At 59.4% G+C, this 16,848-nt stretch overlaps 9 protein-coding genes across 9 annotated transcripts; 6 read left to right on the top strand and 3 right to left on the bottom strand.

Moving 5' to 3' along the window:
• Positions 1–55: 55 nt before the first annotated feature.
• On the top strand, positions 56–936 carry ACA1_066140 (clathrin coat assembly protein, putative; the record flags this gene model as incomplete). The annotated part of the gene is made up of 3 exons (XM_004339758.1): positions 56–124; positions 291–563; positions 775–936. The coding sequence occupies 3 exons, from the start codon at positions 56–58 to the stop codon at positions 934–936; spliced, it is 504 nt and encodes a 167-aa protein (XP_004339806.1).
• Positions 937–1,315: 379 nt separating this feature from the next.
• On the bottom strand, positions 1,316–1,696 carry ACA1_066130 (profilin II, putative; the record flags this gene model as incomplete). The annotated part of the gene is made up of 1 exon (XM_004339757.1): positions 1,316–1,696. One exon carries the CDS (start codon positions 1,694–1,696, stop codon positions 1,316–1,318), a length of 381 nt encoding a protein of 126 aa, XP_004339805.1.
• Positions 1,697–2,073: 377 nt separating this feature from the next.
• ACA1_066120 (proline-tRNA ligase) lies at positions 2,074–5,364 on the top strand (the record flags this gene model as incomplete). The annotated part of the gene is made up of 10 exons (XM_004339756.1): positions 2,074–2,241; positions 2,413–2,832; positions 2,962–3,057; positions 3,188–3,305; positions 3,430–3,626; positions 3,771–3,968; positions 4,101–4,252; positions 4,380–4,494; positions 4,580–4,706; positions 4,874–5,364. 10 exons carry the CDS (start codon positions 2,074–2,076, stop codon positions 5,362–5,364), a joined length of 2,082 nt encoding a protein of 693 aa, XP_004339804.1.
• Positions 5,365–5,578: 214 nt separating this feature from the next.
• Positions 5,579–6,311, bottom strand: ACA1_066110 (uncharacterized protein; the record flags this gene model as incomplete). The annotated part of the gene is made up of 3 exons (XM_004339755.1): positions 5,579–5,787; positions 5,880–6,052; positions 6,154–6,311. The coding sequence occupies 3 exons, from the start codon at positions 6,309–6,311 to the stop codon at positions 5,579–5,581; spliced, it is 540 nt and encodes a 179-aa protein (XP_004339803.1).
• A 303-nt stretch (positions 6,312–6,614) lies between these two features.
• Positions 6,615–9,185, top strand: ACA1_066100 (Arf GTPase activating protein; the record flags this gene model as incomplete). Its single annotated transcript, XM_004339754.1, has 8 exons — positions 6,615–6,726; positions 6,839–6,881; positions 7,163–7,220; positions 7,322–7,450; positions 7,549–7,686; positions 7,762–8,038; positions 8,119–8,208; positions 8,302–9,185. Coding segments are annotated over 8 exons (1,731 nt in total), but the record flags the coding sequence as incomplete, so codon positions are not given.
• A 91-nt stretch (positions 9,186–9,276) lies between these two features.
• ACA1_066090 (uncharacterized protein) lies at positions 9,277–9,837 on the bottom strand (the record flags this gene model as incomplete). The annotated part of the gene is made up of 1 exon (XM_004339753.1): positions 9,277–9,837. One exon carries the CDS (start codon positions 9,835–9,837, stop codon positions 9,277–9,279), a length of 561 nt encoding a protein of 186 aa, XP_004339801.1.
• Positions 9,838–10,584: 747 nt separating this feature from the next.
• ACA1_066080 (zinc finger protein) lies at positions 10,585–12,042 on the top strand (the record flags this gene model as incomplete). The annotated part of the gene is made up of 1 exon (XM_004339752.1): positions 10,585–12,042. One exon carries the CDS (start codon positions 10,585–10,587, stop codon positions 12,040–12,042), a length of 1,458 nt encoding a protein of 485 aa, XP_004339800.1.
• Positions 12,043–12,637: 595 nt separating this feature from the next.
• ACA1_066070 (zinc finger protein) lies at positions 12,638–14,119 on the top strand (the record flags this gene model as incomplete). Its single annotated transcript, XM_004339751.1, has 1 exon — positions 12,638–14,119. The coding sequence occupies one exon, from the start codon at positions 12,638–12,640 to the stop codon at positions 14,117–14,119; it is 1,482 nt and encodes a 493-aa protein (XP_004339799.1).
• A 374-nt stretch (positions 14,120–14,493) lies between these two features.
• ACA1_066060 (acetylCoA acyltransferase, putative) lies at positions 14,494–16,355 on the top strand (the record flags this gene model as incomplete). The annotated part of the gene is made up of 7 exons (XM_004339750.1): positions 14,494–14,633; positions 14,731–14,899; positions 15,036–15,161; positions 15,225–15,362; positions 15,459–15,642; positions 15,728–16,190; positions 16,283–16,355. 7 exons carry the CDS (start codon positions 14,494–14,496, stop codon positions 16,353–16,355), a joined length of 1,293 nt encoding a protein of 430 aa, XP_004339798.1.
• Positions 16,356–16,848: the final 493 nt, after the last annotated feature.

Below are 16,848 nucleotides of genomic sequence, written 5' to 3'. Positions count from 1 at the left end.
AATCTCTTCGTTATCATCATTTACCTTTGAATCAGCTTCGAGGGCTCAACGCGCCATGATTTATGCTATCCTCATCGTCAACAATCATGGCAAGCCTCGATTGAGTAAGTTTTTCGACTATCACGTAAGTCTTTCCTCCCGGAACCGAAACACACACAATTTAATTTTCACATCCCCCCCCACGAGTATCATGTTGGCCTGTGACCTCTTCGAACTCTCGCCGTCGTGTGTTTGGCAAACATACACACACACTCACCCGCACGTTTACACAAAACAACAAAATCACGCAGAGCGTGGATGAGCAGCAGAAGCTAATCCGAGAGTGCTTCAACTTGGTGTCGAAGAGGTCGGACCTCATGTGCAATTTCGTGGAGGGAGGGGATCAGTGGGGCAGCGACACGAAGCTCATCTATCGACACTACGCCACACTCTACTTCGTCTTTTGCGTGGACTCTTCGGAAAGCGAGCTGGGCATCCTCGATCTCATTCACATCTTCGTTGAAGCGCTCGACAAATCTTTCGAGAACGTGTGCGAGCTCGACCTCATCTTCCACGCCGACAAGGTGCGCGCGCGCGCGAAGTGATATTTTTCTCGCTGTGCGCTGTGTGCGTGCCAAAGCGTGCACGCCCCATGTGTGGCCCACTCCCGCGGCCGCCACAGCACTTACACGCGCAAACACACACACACACACCACACACTCCCATCACGTGCGGAAAAGAGCTCACTCAGAATCGTGGCTGTGCGTTATGGTCATGTCGCGCGCGCGCGCGCAGGTGCATCACATCCTCGACGAGTTGGTGATGGGCGGCATGGTCCTGGAGACCAATCTGCCCCTCATCACGGGTGCTGTGGACGATCAGAACAAGTTGGAGAAAGCGGAGGCTCCACTTAAGCAAGGCATAAAGGACGCCATGGCCAAGAAGATCTTCACGTGAGAAGAGAGCGAACATCTCTGTCTCTGCACATACACACACACACATAAACAAAACAAAACAAAAAACAAAACAAAAAGATACTCCAACGGCTGTTGGGCGCCGTCACTTCGCTCGTGTGGGTCTTTGGGGCGACACAGAGAGATCGATCCGGAGAGAGCCGCCATCACCACGGAAGCGGCGAAGCCGCGTGGTCTTTGGGGGGGGGGGGCGGTTCGTTGGAGATGTAAAGGCAAAAACGGTGGTTTGAGCCGCGTTTTTGATTGAGTGTACACTGGACAAATCGCACCACAGCTGCGCTGAGCACCTCAGCGAGAGAGCGGGCGTAGGGAAGAAAGAGTGGGTACAAAGGGGGGGGGGACACGACGGGAAGAGCAGCAGCTTAGAAACCCTGGCCGATGAGGTAGTCAGCGAGCTTCTCGACGACGTTGGCGGCGGTACCGGGCTGGATCTTCTCGTTGTAGACACCGATGAGGATGGCCTTCGAGGTCTTGACGGTGATGACACCAGCCGAGCCCTTCTTACCGTAGACCGAGCGATCGTCAGCGCGGATGGTGACGTAACGCGTGCCAGCGAGCTCGAAGCCGTTGGAACGGATGGCGGTGGCGTCCTTGAAGGCGTTGGCCAGAGCAGCGCCGTTAGCGGGGCTCACGGCGAAGCCAGCAGAGGTGGCCCACGTGTTACCGTCGTGGCCGATGATGGCGGCCTGAGTCACGGCGCCAGTGCCCACGAGGTTGGTGTCGACGTACGTCTGCCAGGACATGCTGCTTTCTAGAGGACGGGGAGGAAGTCGGTGCGAAGGGTAAGAAGGGTGTTGGTGGTAGTGTTTTTTTCTGCCCCGCTGTCTCTTTTCCCCCCCGCCAGCTGGTCCGAGGCGTCGCGCAAGGCACCCACTAGACGACGGGGCGTGTTCTGGTTGGCTGAGCGCCCGGCATTACGCTCCCCCCATTTTTCCCCCCACGGCGTTGCTCGGCCAACTGTTCCAGTCCGAAACGTTTTGTAATGGTTTTGTATAACAGCCGAACAAGAACAGGCAGCGAGAAAAATCCCGGAACGCAAACGCTGAGCCTGGTTTGGTCCCGCCCCCCACCTTCGCAGATCTCTCTTGCCTATCAAAAATCATAATTCAACACACACATGATGGAGGCCACATTGGAGTCGCTCGAGGTTGAGTTCTACGCCATTAGGGATCAGCAGGAGGCCCTCACTGAGGAATTCCTCGCCCTGCGCACTTCTGGTGGCGACAAGGAAAAGATTGAGTCCATCCAGAACCGCCTCAAGGAAATTAAGACTCAATTGGCCGAAAAGGTTTGTACCCCCTCCCGTCGCCACACGAGAATCCCTTGGATCTGATTTCAAAGCTCGATTTTCCGGAACACAAACAACAATTAAATATCTCTAGGCTCGTTAATGATTCTCACTTCGCGATGTCCATGTGTGCTATATATATATATATATATATTATTATTATTATTACAGCAAAAGGAGATTGTGTCACTCAAGGCCGATTGGAAGGCCAAGCCCGTGGAAAAGAAGAAGAAACCCGTCGTCAAGAAGGAGAAGCCTGCCAATGCCAAGCCCGCCGCCGCCCCTAAAAAGAATGAGAAAGCCGGAGGCGGCCAGCAGAAGGAGTCCCTGCTGGGCATCACCACGCGCAAGGAAGACAATTTCCCTAAGTGGTACAAGGAGGTCATCACGAGGGCTGAGCTCATCGAGTTCTACGACATCTCGGGCTGCTACATCCTCAGGCCCTGGTCGTACCGCATGTGGGAGATCGTGCAGGGCTTCTTCGATGGCGAAATCAAGAAGCTGGGCGTCCGCAACGCCTACTTCCCCTGCCTCGTCTCCAAGGACGCCCTGGAGAGGGAGGCCGACCACATTGCCGGCTTCGCTCCCGAGGTACCTCGACCCCCCCTTCCACCTGCGGGTCCTCCTCTACGTCCTCTTCCCGGAGAGAGAGAAAGAGAAGACTCACGCATGTTGGTTTGTGCTAACCGCGGTCTCCCCCCCTCTCTTCTCTCTTGCCAGGTCGCGTGGGTGACTCGTTCCGGACAGTCCGAGATGCAGGAGCCTGTCGCTATTCGTCCCACCTCTGAGACCATCATGTACCCTGCTTACGCAAAGGTACATGACGGGTGGCTTTCCAGCGCATGCAGCGTGCATTTTGTTTTTATTTTTATAATTAATAAGTTGCATTCCTTTGCCCGGTGCGCTCACTTGCGCAATTGCTCATGCTTTCCCTTTTTGCGTGTAGTGGATTCGCTCGCACCGCGATTTGCCTCTCAAGCTGAATCAGTGGGCCAACGTCATCCGTTGGGAGTTCAAGCACCCCGTCCCCTTCCTCAGGACCAGGGAGTTCCTTTGGCAAGAAGGTAACAACAACAACGACAACAACAAGAGGGTGGATAAGCTCCGCACGGGGTCACCTTTGTTTGCGCGAAATTGTACCCAATCGGCCATTGATCTAACCGATCGCGCACGTTCGTTTGTTTTCAGGTCACAGCGCCTTCGCGACCCTCGAGGAAGCCGGCAAGGAGGTGCTCGACATTCTGGACCTCTACAGGCGCGTCTACGAGGAGATCCTTGCCGTGCCCGTCGTGCCCGGCAAGAAGTCCGAGGAAGAGAAGTTCGCCGGTGGTCTCTACACCACCACCGTGGAAGCTTTCATCCCTCAGAACGGTCGTGGCATTCAGGTACCGTCTCAAAAACAAATTATTTTGGGGGTGGGGGAGTGAATGCGGAACTGCTTGCATGGCAAAAGTCATGACGATCGCAACACAAACAAAACGCACTAACGCATTTTTTTTTTGCGATCATCTGTGTGACGTACCATTTAGGGAGCGACGTCGCACTGCCTGGGCCAAAACTTCGCCAAGATGTTCAGCATTCAGTTCGAGGATCCCGATAAGCCTGGAGACAAGCTCTACGCCTGGCAGAACTCTTGGGGTCTCACGACCAGGACTCTGGGTGTGCTCACCATGGTGCACGGAGACAACAAGGGCTTGGTTCTGCCTCCTCGCGTTGCCCCTATTCAGGTATTTACCACCACCATTTCCCGTTGAAGGGACAGTGGGTACAGCTCGCTATAATAGAGCCTTCTAACACTGTGCATCGCTTGTCTTCTCTCTCTCTCTCTCCTCCCCCTCCCCCTCCCCCTCCCCCCTCAGGTGGTGGTCGTGCCCATCTACTACAAGGAGACGCAAAACGCGGCTCTGGACGCGAAGGCCGTCGAGGTGGTCGATCAGCTCCTCGCCGCTGGCATCAGGGCTCACTTTGATGACCGAACGAACTACACCCCCGGCTGGAAGTACAACCATTGGTACCCATGCCCTCCCCCTTCGGGCAGTGATTGTAACATTTGGTGGCTGGGATGGACGGCGGATGGAAGTCTCTATCCTTCAAATCGCTCACTGCGGGAGCTAACGATTCCCCAACCAATTCATTAGGGAAACCAAGGGTGTCTCCCTGCGTATTGAGCTTGGCCCCAAGGATCTCGAGAACAACCAATGCGTGTTCGCCAGGAGGGACTGGAGGGAGGGCGATGATGCGTCCAAGAAGAAGGTAAAACAAGCCACTTCTCAGAAAGAGAACTCACCACCAACCGCGATAGGCAACTATCACTGACCGCGTTTTTGGAATTGCCCAGGTCACCGTTCCTCTCGAGGGCATCGCCGGCAAGGTGAGCGCCATGCTGGAGGAGATTCAGGACAGCATGTTCCAGAGGGCCAAGGCCGAGCGTGACTCCAGGATGAAGCAGGCCTTCGATTTTGATGGTATGCCACGCACGCACGCACGCACGCACGCACGCACGCACGCACGCACGCACGGCCGGCATCCAGGCAACAGCTCAACGCGCGCACGCACATCTAGCTATGGGAATCGCAAGTTGCTGCGCCCACCGCTTACCAATCTCTCGCTCTCCGGCAACGCACACGTACAGAGTTCATGAAGGTGCTTGATGGCGGCAACTTGGTGCTCACTCCCTGGTGCGACGAGAAGGAGTGCGAGAACGAGGTCAAGAAGAGGAGCGGTGGCAAGGAGGAGAAGGAAGACACCGAGCAGGAGAAGCAGGCCAAGGCCGAGAAGGAGCGCAAGGAGCAGATCGCCAAGGTGAAGCAGGAGATGACCAAGCTCGCTGCCCGGCTGGCTCAGCTCGAGGGCAACACGCAAGTCGTCGCCGAGGTCGCCAAGGAGGTGGCCCACGTTGAGTCCGCCAAGGGCAAGGAGAAGCAGGTGGCCGACGAGGCGGCGAAGAAGGCCGAGGACAAGAAGGCCGCCGAGGAGGAGGATGACGCCAAGGGCTTCGGTCTCAAGGCGGCTGCCAAGACCCTCTGCAAGCCCTTCAACCACCCCGAGCTCAAGCCCGAGCACAAGTGCTTCGCCTGCGGCAGCGCCGCCAAGGCCTGGACCCTCTGGGGCCGGAGCTACTAGAAGCCTTGCCACCACGTAGGGGGCCTCCAATCCCTGACCTAGAGAACGCGAGGCTCTGGAGCGACTCGCACTGGCCCCACGCTGTGCGAATGATGACCTCGCGGGGCCAACCAACAAAGAAAAAAAGGCAACATGGACAAAAAAAACTGCCCCACCTCCCCTTGAGATGTTTCTTCCTCCTCCTTCTCGCTCTTGAGCACAGAGAGATCCGCCCTCACCAGTGTGAGCACGTCGTGGTGGGGCTGTTCTCGGGCTGGTAGCAATCGCAGCTCTCTCCGATCTTGCACTCCGACGTGCAGCACTCGTCGAAGGTGTCGCCAACGTCGCACTCCTCTTCAGCCTCGACCAGTCCGTTGCCGCACTCGCTCTGCCGCCTGGCCAGCAGGATCGCCCATCGGCCGCCCTCAGCGGAGAAGCCCACGCCTGGTGCGCCAACCCACCGCGTCCACCGCCACTCATGTGAGTTCCCTGGACTGCGTCATGAGTGATGCGGGTAGAGAGTGTTGGGAATGTACCGGCCTCCTTGACGAAGGCGTCCCTCAAGTGAGCGCGGGAGCCGTTATCCTCGACAAAAACGCTTAGGGCCTGCTTGGCGTCGATGATGCCTTGCGACACGTCGTATGTCCAGCGTGTGACCTGGTAGCCGGCCTCATTCAGCTCTTGTGCGATCGACTTGCCGTCCTCAGAACTGGTGGGATCAGTTTGGACGTCAGACTTCCTTCGTACAGGCAGTAAAATCCCCCCAAACTTCATAGGGCCACGTTATTGGGGGGGGGAGGGGAGACGAACTCGAGACCGATTTCCGATTTTCGCTCCATCTCGTCGGCGCGGCGCTGAGCTGACTCCATGAGCTTGTTGTTCAGGAAGAGCCACGGCAGTTCGACGAGCCCTCGCCATTCGTTCAGGAGCCTCAAGAACTCATGCTTGATGGGATCGTCCTGCTCCATCTGCTCGCCGGCAGCCCATCCCGCCAGCAAGAGTACAAGAAGAAGCGCCACCGCCTTCATAGCTCCTCTTATGAGTCGTCGGCTTTTCTTCCAACAAGGTGGGCAGAGTTTCTTTCGGTCTCGAAAGGCAAAGGTCGTGGCCTCCGATTGGTGTGCTCCTTTTTGGCGAGCAGAGAGAAAAAGACTTTTTAATCATGATTTCGCTGCGCCACCTTAACCTGGCGGAGTGTTTCCCGCGGTCAGGGGAAGCAAAAGGAAACGACAAGTCAAAGGTAGCAACGAACACGGACGGCCCGGTGACCGGAGGAGCAAGACTCCTCCCCATTCAATAATATAACCATTACTAACACATTGTGGAATGGACCCTCAAACACGCGCTTTCTTTGCCGAGCTGCGCAAAGATCCCAGCAATTTGGTATTTCTGAAACCCCCCCCCTTTCAATTCACTTCCTCGGTTCGAAGAGACGAATGCAAAAAGAATCGAGGCCTCACTTGCATCCCTGCGCGATTTCTCTTGTTGGTGACAGGGCTGCGTGGAATGCGGAACCAGCAATCCTCAATGGGCTTCAGGTACCTTGGCTTTCTGCATTCAAAACACTCGTTGGCGCTGTTCTTTCACTCCTCTTTTCCTCCTAGCTCACGTCTGCCCTCCATCTTTTTTTGGCCTTAGTGTCGTATGGTACCTTCATTTGTCTGGAGTGTTCCGGCCAGCACCGAAGTCTTGGCGTTCACCTCAGGTCTGCCCACTTGCCTTTATTGTTGCCATTGTTGGTTGTTGTTGTCGTTCTCGACCCACCTGACGGCCGTTTGTTGTGTGTGTGTGATCGGGGTCATTCATGGCATGCACACAGCTTCGTGCGGAGCGTCACGATGGACACTTGGGCACCCAAGCAGCTCAAGATGATGCAGGTGCTCAAGCACACCCGCCTCTCTCTTCGTCTTTCTTTCCTACCTTGCGCGCCCTCGTCTAACGCCGGCGGTGATTGGTTCTGTTGCGCGCTGTCTTACAGCTGGGCGGTAATGGGAACTTCAAGCGGTACATGGAGGAGCACGGAGTGCCCGCCAACGCCAGTCTCGTCGACAAATACAACAGCGAGGTTTGCCGGGTCTACAAGGACAAGATCAACCGCTTGGCCGAGGTACCCCGCGCCAGCACTGCTCGAGGCTCTCATGTGTCCGCCCGCGGCGAGCGCAGCAAGCAGCCACGGTTGCGCTCACATGCGGTTGTTGTTTCCAGGGCAAGCCGTGGCAATCGCCGAAGCAGAAGCCCACCTTCCGCTCCAGCCAGGGCGGTCTGGGCTCGCTTGGCTCCAGCGGGAACTCCTCCCAGAATAGCAGCGGCGGCGGCAGTGGGAGTGGCAGTCGCGGCAAGAAGGTACTGTCCCTACACCCCGCAGGCATGATTCCACCGTGCAACTGCTTAGCGAGAGAGACTCGGGCCACGATACAGGATGACAGCTGGGAGCGATGGCTGGACGAAGACGACAAGGGAAGCAGCAGCAGCGGCAGGCGCGACCGAGATAGGAAGGACAGGGACAGAGAGCGAGGCTCCAGGGACAAGAGACGTCCCCCGCCCTCCATGGAATCCGTCGACTCCGCGTCGGGGTCGGGCCAGTCGCGCGAGAGTGCGCTGCGCACTCACGCCTACAACGGCGACAACGAGCAGCTCCAGCGGTTCCGCACCTCGCAGGCCATCTCCAGCGATGACTTCTACGGCAACTCCCAGGGTTCGCCCTCCCCCCAACCCACCAGCAACGTCCCCCCCCGGGGGGTTTGATCTTCCAGACTGACTTGAATGTCTCCTTAGGCAACGGCCAGCAGCCAAGGCAGCAGGACGACTGGAACACGGACGAATACCTATCCTATCTCAACGCCGGCCTGCAGAAGCTCACAGTTGGTATGTAGCTCGACGCCACCACAGTGTGCCGCTGGCCTTTATTTGGGGTTGGCTGACGCCCCCCCCCCCTCTTCCCTCTGTGGGCGTGTACAGCGGCGTCGGTCGGCGTGGAGAAGCTGGCGGAGTCCACGAGCACGGTGACCAAGAACATCCAGGAGCGCAAGTGGAGCGAGGACGCCAACGCGTGGAAGCAGACCATGGTCGAGACGTCGTCGCAGGGCTGGGGCCTCGTGTCGTCTTACTGGCAACAGGCCAAGCAGTCTATCGTCGACCCGACCGTCTCCTCGTGGCTCGGCTACCCAACCGAGGGCGGCGCTCAGCAAGGTTCCGGCGGGCAGCAGCAGCACCAACCGCAGCAGCCACGCTCGGGCGGATTCGGAGACGGCGGCTATCCACAGCAGCAGCAGCAATCGCAGCAGGACGACGGGAACGGATGGGGTAACTCGAGCTGGGGCTCCAGCGGCGAGCGGCCGTCGTCGTCAAGGTCGCAGCTGCAGAGTAGCACCGGAAGCGGCGGCAGGAGAGAGAAGAAGAACAGCGGCGGTGGCGAGAGGAGGAAGAAGGAGAGCAGCAGCAGCAGCAGCAAGAGCAAGAAGGTGGGCAACGGGTGGGATGACATCGCATGGTCCTCAGACAGCGATGACGACGGCGGCGATCGTCGGAGGAGCAAGCGGAGCGAGGAGAAGAGGTCCACGCCGAGCGCCTCGAGGAAGCCGGCGGCGAGCGCGTCTCTCAGCCACAGCGGCAGCGGCAATGAGACGGCTGCGGCTGCGGATGACGGCTGGTCGACGCCGATCCCCAGCAGCAACGGGTGGGACGACCCCGACGACACGCCCCTCTCCGGGTGGGACGACGTCGGCACGACCACCACCGGCGGCGGCGGTGGCGGCAAGAAGGCCAACAACGATGGCGACGACTGGTCGTGGGATGTCCCTTCTCCGTCCACGACGGCTCGTTCGTCGAGCAAGCGCGACTGAGAGAAAAGCGGTCTACTCCCGCTTCCCTCTTCCTTCAGGGCAAAAGAGTGTGAAAATGTTTTGATTTTAAGGCCTCTCTCTCTCTCTCTCTCTACATGGCCATGCTGGGGGTGGCGCGGCGCGACATGGACGCGGGCACGCGCCTGATGTTGCGCACGCGGTGTCGCTCGTGGTCGAGGTTGGTCTCGGTCATCTGGTCGAAGTTGACGCTGTAGCGCCACCCGTCGGGGCCGCTCTTGACCTCGGCCTGGTGGTACTGGTCGTTGTTGGGGTCTCGCTCGTGCGCCCGCCAGGCGTCCTCGATCTGCTGCGAGGCGTCGAGGTCGAAGTCGAACCAGCCGTGACGCGAGTCGAACTGCCACACGGACGAGTCGAGCTGCTGAGGGTGCTGATGCTGCTGGTGGTGGTGGCCCAGGAGGTGGTCCTCCACGCTCTTTATCTCGGCTTGCACGGCCTCATCCGAGTCGAGCAGCGGCGGTCGCTGGCGGCCTCCGCTGAAGGCGTGTGGGATGAGCGTGTAGTACTGGTTGGTGAGCTCGACCACCTTGTTCCGGTCGTTGCGCCCGAGCAGCTCCTTCTCGAGGTGACGAAGTACATGGAGGCCCTGCTCGTACTGGTGGTGGGAAGGTATGCCGAGGGGTGTGTCGCTCATGGTGTGCAAGTTGCGTGGCGGTGGATGATGTTCGTTTGGTTTGTGTGTTGGGGGTAAGAAGCGCAGAAAGTGAGTGTGGACTATTGGCCGATGCATGATGGTAGGGAACGCCGTCGAAATTTCCTCCAATATTAGGGCATACGCGGAGGCCTGCTCTGTGGAGGTCTCGCCAGTTGTCCTTCGCCCACAATGTTGTAAAAGTGTTTGAAGGCGACGCATAAGGCGCTACCGGCTTACCTCCATCAACGATCGATTTCCATGGCCGCGGCCATCACGTGCCACCATCCGCGCTCACAAGGACGGGTCGTCTTCGGCTTGCTGCAACACACGGGCATCGAATACTTGCGCCAACTCAGCTTTCCTTGCACCACCTGCAGGGAGGCGCCATCTCGTACCGGCGAATCAAAATGAGGACCAATAAGCAAGGCCGAAAGAGTTAGTCGGAAGGCGGGCCTGTTTGCCATATCGAGGTCATTGCCGCGACCATAGATCGATTCTCGCTTTGCCCACTTACTGTGATACTTCGATCCTCCAACCAGGTCAGGAGCTGGGCTTCTGAGGCGATACGACCTACCTAATTTGGCTTTCAACCGAAACCAACTTCCACAAGTTAACTTCTGTCAAAGTGTGTTGCGCAAAGAGAGGGGTACAGTTTATAAACCCGGCCTGTTTCACCACTCCCAACTCATTCTTCTCAACATCCACAACCAGCTACACTATACTATGCCTTCCCCCGCCACTTTGCTCATGTGGATCGCCCTGCTGGGCGTTCTCTCCTCTACAGCGCTGGTGGTCCATGGTGGAACAACCTGCGCCACCGACCCCGTCACCCTGCGCGCAGCCCGTCTGAATGCCACCCGAGCCTACGTGAGCCGCCTCAACTTCGACCTCGCACACTACATCACCGCGTCGGACCGCTACTACACGGAGGACACGCGCATGGTCCTGCGCGGCATCGGCTCGTTCGACACGCTGCAGGTGGCCAAGGAGTACGGCTACGTGCTCTTCAACGAGTCCACCTTCGCCATCGACCTTCACGAGCTGTTCCAAGGCAAGCTCTTCCAGGTGCTCGACGAGCCCACCATCACCTGGCCCGACGATGACACGGTCCAGTTCTGGCAGACGGCCGACGTCAAGCTGGCGCCCATCTTCGACCAGCCCGGCCAGTTCCGTCTGGCCAGCGGCGGAGTGCGCAACTACGAGACCCTCCACTTCGAGGCCTGCAGCGACCGCATCAGGTCCGACATCGTCGTGAGCGACCGCGCCATCATGCCCATCTACACGGCCAACAACGAGATCGACATCGGCACCCTGTGCACCCGCATCATGGTCCGGTGCACCGGCGACCTCCAGCAGTACGACTCGGTCGCGCATTGCATGGCCTTCATGCAGTCCCTGGACGCCCGCCAGACTGCCCACCCCGAGTCGGCGTGCCCCTACCGGCTTACCTCCAACTCGACCGCGTGCCGCAGCTTCCACACCACGAACGCGCTCGTGGACCCCGCCGTGCACTGCTCGCACACGGCCATCAACAGCCCCAAGTGCGTCGACACCTGCCTGCCGCCCTGCGCCAACTGTCCGGCCCACTCGCACTGCACGGGCACCTACGCCAACGCCACCACCGAGGTGGCCGTGTACGCGTGCGCCTGCGACGACGGCTACGTAGCCGGCTCGGTCGGCCCCAACGGCGCCACGTCGTGCGTGCCCGCCACCTGCACGGCCGACTGGCAATGCGGCGCTCCCTACGGCTTCTGCGACACCGCCACGAACCGCTGCGGCTGCCCGTACACTTTCGAGTGGGACCCGATCAACGGCGGGTGCCACTGCCCGACCGACTACGTCCTCACCTGGGACGTGCCCGCCACCAACACCTTCGGACTGACCGGACCGGCGTGCAAGCCGCCCGGCGGGTGCCTCGCGCGCCAGCACTGCACCGACCAGTCGTGGAACCGCGTCCAGTGCGCGGCCACCCGGCCGCCCAGCACCGTGAGTGCGTGGCTGGCGTGCCAGTGCAACCCCGGCTTCGTGGGCGGGTGGACAAGCCCGTGCGAGTGCCCGCTCGGTGCGTCGCGCGTGTTCTGGTCGTCGACGGTCCAGGGCGAGGTGTGCCTCGCAGATGGTGAGTGCACCGACGACTGGCACTGCGGGAGCGCCAGCTGCACGGTCAGCTCCAGCGCCATAGTCGGCACCTGCGCCTCCCTCTAGGCGCTCTACCCCGCTTGGGTTGCCATTTCATGTATCTTTTCTTCTTTTCTTCAAGAGAGACGTGAAAGACCCCTTTCTCGTTCACTTTTTGCCGTGAAAAACAGCGCGAGTTGGTTCGAGCCAATCACTTTCTGCCGGTCATCATCAGAAGCACGGTGCACCCGTGCGTCCCCTGTGCGATAAAATGATGTCCAATCGTAGGCGTGCCGTGCGATATATGTCGACACAATCTCAAGAATGCTCCAACTTTAACTCTGCTTTGCAATACGGTGGTGATTAGGTAAGCAACCAGTTACACCACGCACAGAATCCTCAGTCTGTTTATAGTAGCCTGTGATATCCGCCTTTTGGTCCCATAAGTTGGCTCGACACGGCGGTAGGTCGTGTTCGGTGGCCCCTTGCTCAGGTGTCAGCGCCACACGGGATGCCAAATCGGCTCAGCGAATCGTTGGGCACGCAGGATAAAAGGCCAAGCACACCGCCCCACTCCCCACTCACTCATTTACGACTTTCACAACCGCATTGCAAGCACCCCTTGCACTTAGTTCTTCCCCTTCTTGCCCCCCCTTCCCACTCTCCTCTCGCTACCAACACGATGGCCCGATCAGGCCTGCGACCATTCCTGGTGCTGGTGCTCCTGGGCGTGCTGGCCTTCGTCGCGGCGGCCCAGGCGGTGACCTGCTCGCAGAGCCCCGCCGAGCTGCAGGCCGCGCGGCTGACGGCCATCCGGGCCTACCAAGAGCGGCTCAACGGCGAGGTGGACAACTACGCCGCGGTGTGCGACCGCTACTACACCGACGACGTCCACTTGACCATCCGCGGCATCGGCACCTTCGACACGCTCGAGGTGGCCAAGGAGTACGGCTACGTGCTGTTCAACTTTTCGCACCCGCTCATCCAGGAGCTGTGGCAGGGCCGCCTGGAGCTCACCCTCGACGAGCCCTCGATCGAGTGGTCCGGCCCCAACAACGACACGGTCCAGTTCTGGCAGACGTGCGTGGTGCGCCTGGGTCCCATCTGGGACTCGCCCGTGCCCGGCCAGTACTACTTCGTGACGGGCGGCACGCGCAACTTCGAGACCCTCGTGTTCGCCGAGTGCAGCGACCGCATCAGGTCGGACATCGTGATCAACGACCTCGCCATCATGCCCATCTACGCGGCCAACAACGAACCCGACGTGCCGCGCCTGTGCGAGAAGATCATGGCCACCTGCCAGGGCGACCTCCAGGTCTACCCCACGGTCGAGGCCTGCATCGAGTTCATGAACGTGCTCGACGCCCGCGCCGCCGGCCACCCCGAGGGCGAGTGCCCCTACAAGACGGCCTCCAACACCACCACGTGCCGCAACTTCCACGCCACCAACGCGCTCGTGGACCCCGTCGTGCACTGCTCGCACACGGCCATCAATAGCCCCAAGTGCGTCGACGCCTGCCGCCCGGCCTGCGACGAGTGCCCGCTCCACTCGCACTGCAACGCCGACTACGCCTCGCCCACGGCCGAGACCGCCGTGTACACGTGCCTGTGCGACGACGGCTTCGTGCCGGGCGCCACCGGCCCCAACGGCGCCACGTCGTGCGTGCCGGTGACCTGCACGGCCGACTGGCAGTGCGGCACGCCCTACGGCTTCTGCGACACCACGGGCAACTGCCGCTGCCCGCAGACCTTCGAGTGGGACCCGATCAACGGCGGGTGCCACTGCCCGACCGACTACGTCCTCACCTGGGACGTGCCGGCCAACAGCGGCCTGGGCCTCACCGCGCCGGCGTGCAAGCCGCCCGGCGGGTGCCTCGCGCGCCAGCACTGCACCGACCAGTCGTGGAACCGCGTCCAGTGCATCGCCACCTCGCCGCCCAGCACCGTGAGCGCCTGGCTGGCGTGCCAGTGCAACTACGGCTTCATCGGCGGCTGGCTCAACGAGTGCGAGTGCCCGCACGGCGAGTCGCGCGTGTTCTGGTCGACGACCGTCGCCGCCGAGGTGTGCCTGGCCGAGGGCGAGTGCACCGACGACTGGCACTGCGGCGGCTCCAGCCCCAGCTGCTCCATCGCCACCAACGCCGTCGTCGGCACCTGTGCTTAGAATATTTGCCCCCCTCTCCCAATATCATTTTGTACAGCTACGGTGTAAAACACATGTTGATTCCACAACCTACCTTCGCAAGCAGTGCCCTTTCGCCACCTTCGTCGGGCAGGACGCAAAGTGGCCTTGTCCAATCTCGCTCAACTGCATCTCGAGATGCAATGTGTCAAATAAAAAATAATAAGATAAAATAAAATTACCGGCGCACGAGGAATTTCGTCCGACTCGTCGGCGGTGGGAAGGGAAAGCTTCCTTTCCCTGGAGCTTTTCTCTTGGCCGCGGTTGTTTGGGAAGAGACGCGGCGTTCGAATCATCTGTTTTTCCCCATTCACTCACGACCTCACACACAACCACGCACAAGAAGAAAGACGATCATGCAGTCCCGCATCAACCACAGACTCAGCGTGCTCGAGGCTCACATCCAGCCCCAGCAAAACAGCGAGATGGAGGGCCTCTCGGCCGCCTTCACCTCTGCCGTTGGCGTCAAGTCGCCTGATGACATCGTGATCGTCAAGTAAGGCCGCCCTTCCTCTTGCGCACCAATTCCATTTCTTGTAGGCGCACGGTAATGCAATCGATTGCTGATATACGATTACATTACTCATCTCCAGGGCTGTGCGCACTGCCGTCGGCAAGGCCAAGCGTGGTTCGTTCAAGAACACCGGCCCCGACAACCTGCTCGCTCCCGTCCTCAAGCACCTCGTCCAGACCACCCCTCAGATCAAGCCCGAGCTCTACGGTGACGTCGTCATCGGAACCGTGCTCCCTCCTGGCGCTCAGGTAAGCCACCACTCCTCAATATCGCTCGAGTTGTGGATCGCCGGCCAATTGATTTTGGCGATGATTCACATCTTGCTTTACTCCCCCTCCATTCGCTGGCTTTCTTTCATTGACTTTTTTTGTACCAAAAATAAAGGGTGCCACTGAAGTGCGCGTTGCTTCCCTGCTCGCGGGTCTGCCCGACATTGTCCCGTGTACCACCGTCAACCGCCAGTGCTCGTCTGGCCTCCAGGCCATCGCCAACGTCGCTTCGGCCATCAAGGTACTCTCTAGACCTGGTGTGGGCGAAACGTGATTGTGTACTAAGGTGTCTCTTCTCTTCGAGGCTGGCTATTACGATATTGGAATTGCCGGTGGCGTCGAGTCCATGTCCTCCAACTCCATGGACAGGTGGGACGGCGGCATCAACCAGGAAGCTCTCCAGCACCCCTCGGCCAAGGGCTGCTATCTCAACATGGGTCAGGTAATGAACTCCTCGACGTTGGCCGGCCGTCTTCATCTCTTAGTGCCACAGAGGCGATCACGGTGCTCACCTCCAAATCGTATTTGTGTACATCAGACCTCCGAGAACGTTGCCGAGCGGTATGGCGTGTCGCGCGAGACGCAGGATCAGTTCGCCGCTCTTTCGCACAAGAAGGCCGCCGAAGCCATCAAGGCTGGCAAGTTCAGGGACGAGATCGTCCCCGTGACTGTCACCGTCGAGGACGACAAGGGCAACAGCAAGACCATCACCGTGAGCCAGGGTAACCTCGCCCCCCCCCTATTTCTCCTCCCGACCAACTTCCCCTTTGATGTGCGCTCGTGCTCACCGCTTCGGCGTTCTCGCAGATGAGGGCGTCCGTGCTGACACCACCGCCGAGAAGCTGGGCAAGCTGCGCCCCGTGTTCAAGGAGGGCGGTTCCACCACCGCTGGTAACTCGTCGCAGGTGAGCGACGGCGCCGCCGCGTGCATCGTCACCAAGCGCTCCGTGGCCCAGAAGCTGGGTCTCCCGATCTTCGGCGTGTTCAGGTCGTTCGCCGCCGTCGGCGTCGAGCCCGCCGTGATGGGCATCGGTCCCGCCGTCGCCATCCCCGCCGCTGTCCAGAAGGCCGGCATCTCGCTCCAGGACGTCGACGTCTACGAGATCAACGAGGCCTTCGCCTCGCAGGCCGTCTACTGCGTGCAGAAGCTGGGTATCCCCGTCGAGAAGGTCAACCCCAACGGCGGCGCGATTGCCCTCGGCCACCCCCTCGGCTGCACCGGCGCCAGGCAGACTGCCACCCTCCTCAACGAGCTCAAGCGCCGCAACGCGTACGCACACTGCCCTTCTTCGTGATTGAAGTTCTGTGTTGGTCGTTGGGGGATGCTGACTTTGCACACTTTTTTTTTAAAAAAACCTGCAGCCGCTTCGGTGTGGTGTCGATGTGCATCGGTTCGGGTATGGGTGCCGCCGCTGTGTACGAGAGGGAGAACTAGGTCTTCCCTTCCCAGACACGGGGTCACGCGTTGTCAGCGTCCTGTACTAGGCCAACAACAACAACAACAACAACAAAAACCATAAAACCATGGCTTTTTTGAAGTAAGTGGAAGAGATAATCAGTTTTCTCTTCTTTTTCGAGGAATAATTGGTATTTTCCAGGTGTACTCTCGTGGTTGTCGGTACGAACGCCGCAGCTCTGTCGTGTTCCTGTTCCTGGCCAGTGGAGGAGTCCTTATCTCTTTCCGAATTCCTTCGTGGCTGGCACGCCCCCCCCCTCGGGACTTATTTCATCCCCCTTGCCTTCAACACATCCACATGGTATGGCTGCATCTTTGCATATTTTGTAATTTGCACAGTTTTTTTTTTGCATCTCTATGTCCCACATTCGCACACCTTCGCGCATTCAACAGGGAACGGGCGCTTCGCACTGCGTGACAGAAGATGGCGAACCTTTGCTCAGCCGATCTGCCCTCAGCCTGGTGCGCCTCC

This window comes from Acanthamoeba castellanii (assembly GCF_000313135.1).
Source record: "Acanthamoeba castellanii str. Neff unplaced genomic scaffold scf7180000084599, whole genome shotgun sequence".
In the NCBI taxonomy this organism is placed as follows: Eukaryota; Discosea; order Longamoebia; family Acanthamoebidae; genus Acanthamoeba; species Acanthamoeba castellanii.
The sequence above is the reverse complement of the archived record's forward strand: the minus strand, read 5'-3'. Positions and strand labels throughout refer to the sequence as shown.